Below are 13,728 nucleotides of genomic sequence, written 5' to 3'. Positions count from 1 at the left end.
ATGCATCAAATCTCGGCTGGTCCCTGCTGAACCGACCTCGATTCATCTATGGCTGGCTTTACACCCTTGACATTCTATAAGCCTTTCCAATATGTATGGCCTAATTCAGATTGATGTAGATTATGGTTATGAAGAGCTTTGTTAGGGTTGGTTCACACCGGATGCATTTAGATGCGTTCAGAAATGCATTCCAAACGCAATGACAGTAAAAATGAATGCCTCTCAATATTTTTTTTTTACACCATTGCATTGTGGATACATGACTTTGAAAAGTACAGCAGGCTGCATTTTTTTTGCAACGCAATTTACATAAACGCGTGTAAACGCAAAGAAACATATATGAATACAGCTCAGTAAAAAAAAAAAATGCAGGTTTAAATAAAGTGTTTTTAAAAAAAAAACATGGAAAAAAAAAACAACAACATTTCAGCTGCCCTTAGTTGGGTTGCAGCACAGATACGGTTCACTAGCCTACAAATGTAAGCATCACAGATTTTTACAGTTTTTGACTACCTATGCTAGCAGTGGATAAGAAATGTTCAAAGGTAGCAATGTGCAAATGAGACTATAGACTAACCATGTGTGTGAGCAGTTATACAGTATCCCTTACTGGCAGTAGGTTGGTTATGGGCAGAGATTTCATATACAATAAAGTAAAGATCAGTCAATAACAGAGAACGATTTTCAACTTATTGTGCCTGAATAAAATCAGATCAGATTTTTTGTGTGTTTTAAGCCAATGTACGGGGGGGTTTTCAAAAAGTAAAGTTTCCGCGCTTTTTTAAAATTTATTAAAGTTTAAAAAAAATGCGGAAACTATTTGAAGAACCCTCGTATATGATTTTGTGTTTCTTTATCACTTGGGCTTTGAGTATAGCCAGACGCATTATTGGAGTGTGTTTTGTTGCAACTTGTACAGGTAAAGCAGCTGCTATTGCTGATTTCTGCATCACCCCCCAAGAGCTGCTGTCTCGCCTGGGTGAGTTTGCACAATACTGTCCCGTAAGCCTGGCACAAAGGGGAGAGCTTGTCGATTGTTCGGTAACATCATCTCTGCAGTTTGCAGCTGAATTCCGTGGACACTACTACAAGATGGCTTCACAGCAGGAGCTGGCTGTAAGTTGAATCTATTTCATTGCTCTACGATTATTTTTAAGTAACTCACTGCAGGTTGTATTTTTACATCCAACATAGAATCAGAATGTCTTTATAGTTTATAGTTGATTTGTATGTTTTCAAAATCATGCAGGTCTCTAGCACTGCTGCTGTGCTTTTTGAAACTGATTTTAAGGCCTGCTTCACACCTATGCAATTTTTAGTGCGTTTTCGGTTTTGCAGAAACACACTACAGTCCATTTAACATGGTTTCCTATAGGTCATGTTCACATCTATGCATTTTATGGAAAGGGCCTTTTTTTCTGGTTTTTGGTTCCATAGACTTCAAGGGATCAAAAACATGTATTGAAAAATGCAAAATGCACCTGGAATATACAAACTGCAATCTGCATAGGTGTGAACCAGGCCTTAGTGCAGGAAGGTTTAGAGCCAGAATGCTGTAGAGTATCTCCCTAGGCTACTTTTATTGTACCTCCATCTACAAATATAGATCTCTCAGGCCACACAGTTCTGCAAACAGCTTACCCTCCGTGGAGTAGACTTTATTGCCACTTTAAGATTCAGTTGCAAATGACAATGTAGCCATGGTGAATTTTCCTGCTAGTCTTATTAGGTGATATATGACAGACCAGGAAAATTGTGATTACATAACCAAGAAGCTATGGGGCTTCTAATATGCTTACGCATATCGTGATCTCCCACATGATAGATCACACTACAAACAGATACCCCAAAATATACCTGAGTATTTTAACAAAAACACACAAAAACAAATGTTGTAGAAAAACATTGTAGACCCAGGATAGTTAGTATGAGCCTCAATTTAAAATTAACTTACAGGCAGCCAAACAGTTACATGCCAGTTTTTTTATTTCTCGGATCAAAACAACAACAAAGTGGAAAGTGATATTGTAGGTATACATGGAGGGTGGTAAATTGAGTCACTTGCTAGCTTCTTGTCTCTTGGAATACTCCAGTGCCATAGTTCCTGGCTCTATTCCTACCCACCTTGGAATTTGGGGTTTTCCCAGTTCTTTGTGGTGTTCCCATTTCTTCTGTACAAATATAAAATAGATTGAAAGAAGCCAACAAGGAGAGTTGGTACGCTTTTCAGAAGCTTGCAGCTTTGCAATTTCAGTCACTTCTTGCCAAGGGGGTACTCAAGAGATAAAGGAAACCTTTCAGTAGTTTAACATTGAAGCATCTACCGCAAATTTTGGTGCTTACGTTTCTGGAAGTTGGAAAGACTTACGACACAATGATAACATTTTCTTTCAATAAGTTTTTCTTTCCAAAATTAAAAAGAAATACAAAATATAGCAACAACAGTAAATTTTGTATGGTAACATACACAGCAGTATTGGTATACATAAGGCAATAAGGAACAAAGTTGAACTGCTCGATAGTGGCCGACTCACAGCAATTCCATGAAGTGAAGGACCCTGATTGGAAGGAAAACAGTGCCTTTCCAAGTGGGAAACGTAAAAGCCCTTAAAACCTAGGGCATCCTAAAAGCTGAACATCAATAAAAACTATACAACAACAATCCTTTCATCCTATATCCAGTACCCTCCCAGAGCCAGGTCCAGGCATCTGTTCCACACAATGATAACTTTAAAGCAGAACTAAATCTAATTAAAAAAACTGCAAGCAGGCAGCTCTTTATTATTACAGAAGAGACATGCTATGTCTCCTCTGCAATATTAAACACTTACTGTACCTGCCCGCTTACAGTCTTCTATTGAATGCACACTCTGGCTGTGCCGGAATGATGGACTCCTGTACACATGCACGGGATGATGTCATTCTCCAACAGGCCAATCAGTGGGTCAACAACCCATCACCCGGTAAAAAGATGACAGTGGCTGATGAGGGATTTAACTGTGGAATCACTGGAATGAAGAGGTGAGTATTTCTGGGAGTTTATTCTGCTTTAATAGTTACAAAATTTGCCATATTTTTTCAGTAATTTTAGGATTATAAAATATAATGCCCTGGCTTAGGGAGGGCCTGAAGTCTGGAAACTGTGACTATAAAAGGCAGGCAGTCACCAGTAATGCCTGGTGTCTTCCTGCAGCTAACCTTTCTCCATTACTGACTGACCATGCCATGAGTTACAGTGTCTTTGTGTGCAGGTGGCTTCATGTCACAGCCTCCAGCAGGAACACAGATAAGCACAATAATGACATCACCAAATCTCACTCTAAATCCCCTGAGATTGGCAGTCAGAGGCAGAAGTTCCTGAGAACTTAGGCCTCATGCACACAAGATGCCGGTGCAAACTCTGCTGAACACATGTTTTTAAAAGCTGAAACCGGCGTTTAGAAACGACCGTTTTGCCGCGTTTGCATGCAGCGTGTAGCCTCGTTTTACAGTGTTTGCGTCTAGAAGCATCTGCAGAGCAGAGAATGACATTTTGTGACCCAAATTTGGGGCCCCGTATCTCGGGGTCACTTGGTGCTAGGAACCCCAAATTTGGATATGTTGTAGTGCTAGTACCACCAAATTTGGGGTTCCTAGCGCCAAGTGGCCCTGAGATATGGGGCCCCAAAGTCGGGTCGTAAAATGTTCCTTTAAAAACACTTATAATTGCAAACGCGGCTAAACGCAGTACCAGCGTTTAGCCACGTTTGGCGTCAGAAATGCGGAAAACTTTTATGTCTGAACCCATTTTTTTGCTTCTGGAAAAACGAGGTTAAACGCAACAGCCTAAAAACGCCAAAAAATGAGACTGTGTACATGGACACATAGGATAACATTGAATGGGTTCAGGGGCAGTTGAAAAAAGTGTCCAACTGCCTCTGAACGCGAGTTTAACAGCGTCTCGTGTGCATGAGGCCTTACTCTAGATATACATCTATAATGCTCTTGACACAGGAGTGCCTAGGCACCCTAAAGCCGGCCATACATGAATTGAAATTCAGAAGTTCCGCAGGGACCAGCCAAAATCGATCCATGTATGTGTACTTATTGGAAATTTTTCTTGTGATCAGCACCTCCGACAATAGCTGGCGGTGCTGATGAGTGTATTCTGACAATGGGGAAATCTCCTTGCTGTCAGAATACAATAGCTCAAACGGGAGGCTTCCCCCATTCTCATCCATCGAGTGTGTGGATGGGGGATATGAGTGATTTTCTTTTGTTCAACCAGTGGGTTGAACAAAAGAAAATTACGCTTATATGGATAGATTAACATATCAGGAAGTGCACCATTATTTTTCTGGAGGAAATTTAGACAAAAGGCACAATTAACATTCAGGATGTTCTCTATAACAAAGTGTTTCCTAATTTTTTCAGTTCAGTCCATTTTAACCCAGTGTCTTTAAAGTTATGCAGCAGTCTAATCACTGAATGCAGCGGTCTAATCACTGAATGCCTTTTTGCAGTGTGTAATTTTTATATTAAAAATAAAAGTGCTTCTGTGGTAACAAAATGACTAAAAGCTTCTGTTTTTCAACAGGCATTTTTACTAGAGCCAGAATTATATGTTGCACCACTAGCACCACGTCCACTCCCCGCTCTTGAGATGTTACCAAAGAAGCTAACAGTGGCTGATGTGAAGGCTAGATTCCCAAAAAATGCAGAGATGAAGGGCTACTGTTCAGTTACCTATGTTGACGGGAAGAAAAGGTTGGCACACAAATACCGTATTGCATCTGTAATATAATGAGACAATGAATAATGTTTTCTGAAGTACTCAATCAAGGTATCACTTTCTGGATTGATAGTTTTTAATTAATAGGAATTAACATTATCACAAAATTGTTATCCATTTGCAAATGTATAATACCCAATGCTTCTGACTTTCTAAGGCCTTATGCACACAAGGCATCTGTTTAAAACCCTCTAAAGGCCAGAACTCTAGGCAGAAAAAACCTACGTAAAAGCCATGTATTGCACAAATATTTAGGCACTTTTAGTGTTTGAACGTTAATGCATTCTATTATCCAGAATATTAATTTTTCTCTGCTCATTGGAATGCAATAATGCTCAAACGCTGGACGCGTCTGACGCGTCTAGTTTTTATATGTGTTTAGACATTTCTTTCTTCTTTTCAGCTCCTCTCCAGAACGTGGCTTTGATGGGGTTTTTTTCTGCCTGTAAACACTCCTCTTCTAATACCCCTGTAAATGCCTTTGTGTGCATGGACACATAGGTGTATATAGAGGTGCTTTTACTCAACGCCTGTAACAGCAGCGTTTTTAAAGCACCGTTCGCATGTGACCTCAAAATTTCATCTGCATGTTTTAGCCTGTTATTTTTACTCTACTAGCCTTCTCTGAATTTGATAGCACTTTAGAGCAGCAACAGATCCCTCAGATATCTTATAGGGTAAATATAGCCTATTTATACCACAATGCTTGGGTTAATGCAAGTGCGCTATGCTGATTGCGTTTTTTGTCATACATTGAAGTGCGTTTTTAACATGCAGGATATTTTTCCTTGCAGCCCATTACTGTACTTCTTTTAAATGCAAAAAAAATCAATGCAATGTGCTACTGGGAACTGCACTCGTTGGGAATCATTAATTTTTTTTTTTATATCTATACATTGGGGATGTGTTGACAAACCTATCCTAGCGCATATAGTTTAAATGAGCGCTAAAGATGGTCATTCAAGCTGTGGGTGAAAATTTGAGCTGTGGGCACACCAGGCTAAATAAAAGTTTTCAGCAGATTGTGTCCAAGCTCTGACATCTGCATGTAAACGCTTAGTGTGTAGCTACATGTGAACAGTGGTACCGTTATCAGCCTCTCATTAGTTTATATAGACTGAGAAGCCGCTGCTATTCACATTTCCCCGGTCATTCCAGCCGCAAGAATCTTCCGCTGGAATCCGGAGAATGCACCTAACTGGCCGTGTGAAGTCGGAAGTAGATATAACATGGTTTTTGTTCTCTATCTATACTCTCAATAGGTTTGGATGACAATATGCCTGTTGATGGCCCTTTTCTAGTAATTACATAATAGCTAGGTTGGAAATTTTGACCAGCAACCTGTTAATTTTTAATGACCCCTATTTCTCATGTCCATACATACCAGAACAAGTATAAAGCTAGCTGTTCTATGTTCATATGTAAGTACATGTGCTTTATCATTTAGGTTTCTATTTTTTTTACAAGGTATGAAGCTATTGTTCCTGGAAATATTGAATATGCTGCAGAATATAGAGATAAAATCTACATTTTTGAAAGAGAAGAAAAGCTGCAAAAATTCATGAGGTATTGTATAATTATACTTCAGATCATGGGCCGGACAAGGGGTGGGCAAGAGCGGCTGTTCTGGGTGCAGTGGGGATTTGGGGAGTTGTGTTAGAAGGGGTGCTGTGGAGAGGGAATTTGAACTAGAAAGGTGAATTTGTGTTAGAAGACGGAATGGGGGGGGGGGGGGGGGATTTGTGCCGGGTGGGGGGGGGATTGGGGGAGAGAGGATTTATGCTCAGAGGGGAAATTTGATGGGTAGAGGATTTATGCTAGGAAGGGGGATCTGGGGAGGGAGAGAATTTAAGCTGGGAGGGGGGATTTGTTCTGGAAGAAGGGGAATTTTTCTTTGGGGAGAATTTTGGCTTTCAAAGGGAATTTATGCTTGAGGGGTAAGTGTGAAGATTATAGCTAGGATGTTTTTTTGGGGGTGGGAGGGGATATTTTAGGGGGGCGCTGTTAGGCATCTTTGCCCTGAGCTGTGGATGACCTTGTCCTAGCACTGCTTTAGGTCACTGTTTTACACTTTTACAACACAACAATGCGATCATCTTGAAAGCAAGTACATTTTTACTGTGCTTTGTGCATGCTAGATTTATTGCTCGATTTTATGCTCCACTTAGAGTAGCTTTTCACACTGACCTTCCAATGGCGATTATATCATGACTATTAGTATGTTTTCATTGAAAGAATGCCCAGAGGTGTAAAAAGTCCCAAGCTGGCTTTTTCTGCCCTTGAAGTTATCCACCACTTGCTTCTAGCAGCTGAGGAAGTATACAAAAATGTGCTATGAATTTCAGCAGTGGGATAAAGAGACTAGCAATCACCAAACGTAACCCTTGTCATTTTGTTTCTAGATTCCCAGAACAGTATTGGAACCACACACTTCCATCTAAACTGCCACCAAAGATGGAGCCAATTGTGCTAACGTCTCTTCCTTTAACTGGATATCTGGAACAGGTAACAATCTAATATAACATACGAATTGTAAAGTAGTATACCGATTTATAGTACTGAGATCTGTACTGTCTATTATTTGAATTCTGAATTAATCATAAACATTGTTTGCAAACAAAAACTTGCTATTTACTATAGATTAATCATGAACCAGTATGAGTTAAGTGTAAATTCAGCTTTATACAAAAAGTACACTATGCTGTCCCACATGGGTAAAGCACCATAGTGTGCTAAACCTACCTACCAGCCAGGGCTTCCTTTCGGTTTAAACAATGAAGTCTACAACCACATTTAGAAGGAGTCTTAAATCCTTTGCAGCCAGCTATGGTTCCATCTTCAGTTTTTGTAGGGAAGGAGCAGCTGTTGGGACCAGCACCCACTAGTGCTATGGGAGAGAGCACTATCTTGTTTTCTCAGACTGCACATGCGCAGCGTGTACTCTTGTCTGTTGCCTACATTGAGTTCAGCAGCGGCCACAGGAGAGAGTACACACTACTCATGTGTGGCCCGAATAAACTTGAAGGCTCTCCCTCCTGTGAGCAGTGGCGTCTCCAGCTTTCATATTTAGGGGGGTCACATGGGGGGACAGGGACAAAAGTAGGGGGGCAACTATAAAATGCAAATATATATCCTGGGGCCCTTTACTACAATCCCACAATGGCCCTTTCACATGTTCTGCAGTGAGCTACCTTCCTACTGTATTGAGGCCCCCCCAGGGTGGCAGAAAACAAGAGATATATGTCACCAGCATACCAAGAAAATATAAGGGTCCAAAGCAGTGGGAGAACTATCAGGGTTGCAAAGGTTGTCTTGCCACCGGGCCCTGGTGTTCTGCCACTGTGGGGTTCCCCAGCCTCCTCTTGCTGTCCTGCCCCTGCTATTGACAGCGCTGGTCTGGCATCTCTTGGAATTTACAGGCTGGTTCTCCTGTCTTAAGGACGGGAGAAATCAGTCTGTTTTTTCAGTAACTGAGAGTCCTGGTGGAGTCCTTCCTGCAACTCGCTCTTCTCCCTGCCAATGAGGATGCAGGGGAAGGAGCAGATCGGGTGGCCGTGGTTGTGTGAGCATTCACATTATGCAGTGTCAGCGAGCAGAGGGAGGGGGGAGGAATTACCCGCAGGAGTTGACTAGGGACGCTCTCCCTCTTAGACATTGCCTTTTTGTAAAAAAAAAAAATTTTTAATTGGGGGGCACATGGTGGAGCACAGCATAATGTTGGACGTCATTGCCTGTGAGGGAGGACTAGAGGGCACCTGCCCTATCAGTTGCTGTAGGGGATTTACCCCCCTTCTAAATGTGATTGTGGACCTAATTGCTTAAACAGAAAGGGAGCCATGGCTGGTAGGTAGGTTTAGCATACTATGCTGCTATACCCATGTGGGACAGCCTAGTATTCTTTTTGTAAAGCTGATGTGTGTATAGTCGAAACATTTTTTTTGTAGGACCCTGTCATGATTTTATTGTTGTCTGTCCTCAATAGGTGGAAATCCAAACTTTTACAGTTTTCACCAGAACAGGAGATGGGGCAAATACTTCAATGGGGACATCTGTTCTGGTGACAACTGTCTAAGAGGTGAATTTCCTTCACTTTCTAGAGATGTCCTCTTCCTTCATGTTGCATCCATGGAACAGGAAGTGAAGAGAAATCTCCCTAATAGGACAGGGCTTTTAACTCTTACCTACTCAATCCAAAATTTAAAAAAAAAATTGTCTACATATACACTTTAACTGTCTTCATATCATGATATACAGCTGCAATTCTTGTACTTTGAAAAAGTGAAATGCGCCAGTGTTGCTTCTATGGAAATAAACTGAGACACGTATAGGTTTATTATACTTTATCTAATAAAAATCTACCACCCACCTTGTCAACCAGGGAGCATGGAGTTAATTTTGTCTTTCTCTGTGTTGCAATAAACATGTAGTGCACAGAAATTAAAAAACCCATTTAGTGCATGGATCATATAACTGGAGCCATCAAAGGCTATAAAAATGTATTGCTCTTACCAAATATCACTACAACTTTTACTGAATTTTTTATTTATGGACTGTACTCCCCTCCACAATGTTTTCTCCGTGGGAAAATACTCACCTGCAGGGCTGCTCAGCTTTTTCTTCAACGCAGCCCCACCTCGGCCTTTCACCTGCTGTGTTCCCCATTATTTCTATAGATGGGTCCAAACTCATGCTCCACATTCAGTTTGCTCTGTTTTTGCTGACACCTTCTAATTGACATGAATTAGCTATGTACAGTGTCTTTTCACAGAAGGAGTATAAAAAAAATTTTTATTCTGATGTACTTCTTATTTTTTTTTCCAGGGAGCAGCCACTGCTTTAATAAAGGCTTTAAATGATGTAGGCTGTTTAAAGCCTAAGTATCCATTTCTAAGCGTAAAACGATCTGCTCTGTTATATATCGCTTATCACCTCAAAGGTAAGTAAATTCCGAGAGGGTAAATTTGTTTAGCTTTACATTTCATAGGGCTTTAAGTACAACTAAAGACTCACAAGTACCATATCCAGTTAAGTCCCTTTCACACAGATGTGTTTTTGCTGGAAAACTAAAAATATTTAAATCCTATGGGACTCTTCACACCACTGTGCTGCAGGTACAATGCGTTTTAAAAAGTCCATAGTGCTGCATCTTTGATGCACTTTTCAAAACCACACCAAAAATGCAGCTCCCCATTGAAAAAAATGGAAAACACATCAAAAACGCACCGCAGTTGCATTTTTGGTGTATTTTTTGAGTCACATGTCCATGCCAACCTGGCCCTCTTGGCTCTCTCTCTGTAGCAGCTGGCAGTATCAACTGTGATATTTTATGTCCTTGTCTAACTTAAGGAAAAAAAGTGGACAATAGAGCTATATTGTCGCTTGATGCGGCAAAAGCTTTTGATAGCATAGAATGGGATTTTCTATGGCACTGCTTAGAGAAGTTTGGATTTGGACCCCAGTTTATAAGTTTGATACAACTCCTTTATGCTGCCCTGGTGGCACGAGTTCAGGTAAATGGGCATGTATCAGCCCCTTTCTCTTTACAATGAGGAGCAAGACAGGGATTATCACCCTCTACTTTTTGCCCTGGCCCTTGAACCTTTGGCTGCTGCTATCCACCAATCATCGAATATTATTGGGTTTTGTAGACCCTTATGAGAGGACAAGATTGCCTTATATGCTGATGACACGCTCTTATTTTTGGGAGACACATCGTCTTCCTTAGTAGCAGCAATGTCTCTAAATGGACAGCCATTTGCTGAGAGCACTGATCGGATGTTCATCGGCAGACCTTTTTGGCCCTTTTGACAAAAGCCAGACGTTTGGCCAGCTTCTGTGAGATCAGCTGTCGTACACAGGGGCCGAATGTTGACTGGTTTCTATTGAACGGCCGATACCGCCTGATATTCGGCCCTAGTGTACGGCCCTTAACCCAAAGCAGCTAATCGGAAAGTGTGCCATATCTGTTGTGACTAGGGTAGATTGTGTGTGTTCTTTACTGCTGCTGGATAATCAACTGCAGTCTTATTGTGGGTATCACATATCAATTTTTTCTAAGCCAGTGCGTGTTTCTCCTGGCAACCAAAAAATTGATTTGTTACATTTCAGACTTGCACTGAACAAAATTACCATTTGGTTGCTATTAGCAACAGATTTTTTTGCCCTTCAAATGCATTGATAATTGAAGCTCACTGTTTTCAAATATTAACATGTGTTGTTGTCCTCGCCAAATGTTAATACTAAGAGAGTCTTTTTATTTTTAGCATACAATTCACGCAATTCAGATTATATTCGTAACAAATACAAGAAGAAGATAGAGAAATTTGTGGAGTGTTGTGATCTGATTACTTATCTGGGAGACAAGATGACTCGCAAATATAAAGAACCTCAGAGAAGACCTATTGATTTTGACTTCAAAATGCAGTCTTTTCTTTCACTGAAAAACGTGGATCCAACGTTTATTTAACAAGTGATTTTTCTGTAAAGGAAACATAATATATGTATATTTAAAATATGTCAAATAAATCTCTGTTAAATAGTGTGCATTATTAATACAATTTTAAAAAGCTCCATGCCACTTTAAATAAAGTAATGTCTCATAGTTTGTATCTTTAATTCTTCAACTGAGATTGAACAAAGTAGCTTTCCAGGGATTTAGACCCCCATACACACTATACAACTTTTACTGTCTGATTTCCTTTAGATATACCAAAACCGTGTAGTGCAAGGGCCTGCCTGATTGTTTATTTTATATTCTTTTTTACCCATTTTTATTTTTTATCATTCTTTTACAATTTTTTTTGTAATATTTATTGGATTTTTTTTCATATAACAGTTGGGGGGCTTTGGTGACATGTCAGGGGTCTAAACAGACCCCTGACATCTCCCCTTTGAGACAGAGAAAGAGGCTGAGGGCACAGATTCCCCAGTCCCTTTCTCTGCACTGAAGATGAATGGACAGAAGACAACGGCTCCCGTTCATTCATAAACTGAAGCAGAGTAACACACAGTTTACTCTGCTCAGTTATTACAGGACATAGAGAGCGTTCGGTAACGATCACTCTCTATGTCCAATTCAGAAAAGGAAGAAGCCGGTAAGTTACATATTTACCGGCCCCTTCCTCCGCTCTCCATCCTGACACATCCCGGGAGAGGAGAGGAGGAAGCCGGCTGTGGGGGAACGAGGGGGGGCGGAGGAGGGGGTTGAGCCCAGAGAACACGGAACTGGAGGAGGAGGACACAGCGGTTGGAGGAGGAGGAGGACACAGGGGTCCGGAGAACATGGGGCTGGAGGAGGAGGAGGACACGGCGGACAGGGGGAGAAAGTTGCAAGCACCGATATGACATTTCAGCTGACAGCCGCTGGAGGGAGAGGAGGAGAAGCGGCTGTCTGAAAAGCCATGCAGGGAGATCGGTGCTCGCAACTTTCCCCACACCGCACCGATCATCGTCCCGATCAAGGAACAATCATTCATGTGTGCAGTGTGGGTCACAGTGCCCCCCCCCCCCCTCTTGGAGGCCCGTGTGCAGTTTACACCCTGCACACATGGATGATACGCTACTGGGTCAGGCAACACTGTACCCATATGAAATTTTTGTTCACACAAATAAAACCTTCCTTTGGTGGTATTTAACCACTTCAGCCCCAGAAGATTTTACCCCCTTCCTGACCAGAACGTTTTTTGTGATTCGGCACTGCGTCACTTTAACTGACAATTGCGCGGTCGTGCGACGTGGCTCCCAAACAAAATTGACGTCCTTTTTTTCCCACAAATAGAGCTTTCTTTTGGTGGTATTTGATCGCCTCTGCGATTTTTATTTTTTGCGCTATAAACAAAACAAGAGCGACAATTTTGAAAAAAAAACATTGTTATAAACATTATTATAAAAATGCATTATTTTTTACATTTTGCTATAATAAATATCCCCCAAAAATATATAAAAAAAAATTTTTTTCCTCAGTTTAGGCCGATCGTATTCTTCTACATATTTTTGGTAAAAAAAAATCGCAATAAGCGTTTATTGATTGGTTTTTGCAAAAGTTATAGCGTTTACTAAATAGGGGATAGTTTTATGGCATTTTTATTAATTTTTTTATTAGTAATGGCGGTGATCAGCGATTTTTATTGTGACTGCGACGTTATGGCAGACATGTCGGACATTTTTGACACATTTTTGGGACCATTGTCATTTATACAGCGATCGGTGCAATTAAAAATGCACTGATTACTGTGTAAATGACACTGGCAGTGAAGGGGTTAACCACTAGGGGGCGGGGAGGGGTTAAGTATGTCCTAGGGGAGTGATTACTAACTGTAGGGGGATGGGCTAGCAGTGTCATTACTCTGATCACTGCTCCCGATGACAGGGAGCTGTGATCAGTGACACTTGTCACTAGGCAGAACGGGGAGATGCTGTTTACATCAGCATCTCCCCACTCGTCCTCTCTGTGAGGCGATCGCAGGTATCCCCATGGTGATCGAGTCCGCGGGACTCGCGACCCGACTCACAGAGCTCTCGGCCGGCATGCGCACACAATGGCACAGCGGGGAATTCAAATGGACGTACCTGTAAGTCCATTTGCCCAGCCGTGCCATTCTGCCGACGTACATCGACGTGCGCCGGTCGGGAACCGGTTAATCATCACTGGGATTTTATTTTTTGCATTTTTGTTTGTTACAAATTTTTGCATATACCTCATCTTTCTTCATAAATTTAGGCCAAACGGTATTCTGTTACATTTCTTTGACGAAAATAACCCAAATCAGTGTTTATTATTTAGTCTGTAGGAAATGTATACAGTCCACAAACTATGGTATACAGTATATCTGAAAATGTATCAATCCTGATGTACTGACTGCCTGTCTCATTTCTTGAGGCCCAGAAACACCAGGACAGTACAAATATCCCCCAAATAACCCCTTTTTGGAAAGTAGACAGTCCAATGTATTTAGTAA

The 13,728-nt window shown here is 41.2% G+C and overlaps 1 protein-coding gene across 1 annotated transcript in view; it reads left to right on the top strand.

Moving 5' to 3' along the window:
* AK9 (adenylate kinase 9) overlaps nt 1-11,372 on the top strand; it is a 162,697-nt gene extending 151,325 nt beyond the window's left edge. The window contains 6 exon segments of the mRNA XM_073627060.1: nt 920-1,116; nt 4,577-4,746; nt 6,239-6,337; nt 7,174-7,276; nt 9,593-9,707; nt 11,035-11,372. Of these exon segments, the coding sequence (XP_073483161.1) occupies nt 920-1,116; nt 4,577-4,746; nt 6,239-6,337; nt 7,174-7,276; nt 9,593-9,707; nt 11,035-11,237 (887 nt within the window). The 3' untranslated portion in view covers nt 11,238-11,372.
* The last annotated feature ends 2,356 nt before the right edge of the window (nt 11,373-13,728 follow it).

Source organism: Aquarana catesbeiana, linkage group LG04 (genome assembly GCF_042186555.1).
Source record: "Aquarana catesbeiana isolate 2022-GZ linkage group LG04, ASM4218655v1, whole genome shotgun sequence".
Lineage (NCBI taxonomy): Eukaryota > Metazoa > Chordata > Amphibia > Anura > Ranidae > Aquarana > Aquarana catesbeiana.
The sequence above is the reverse complement of the archived record's forward strand: the minus strand, read 5'-3'. Positions and strand labels throughout refer to the sequence as shown.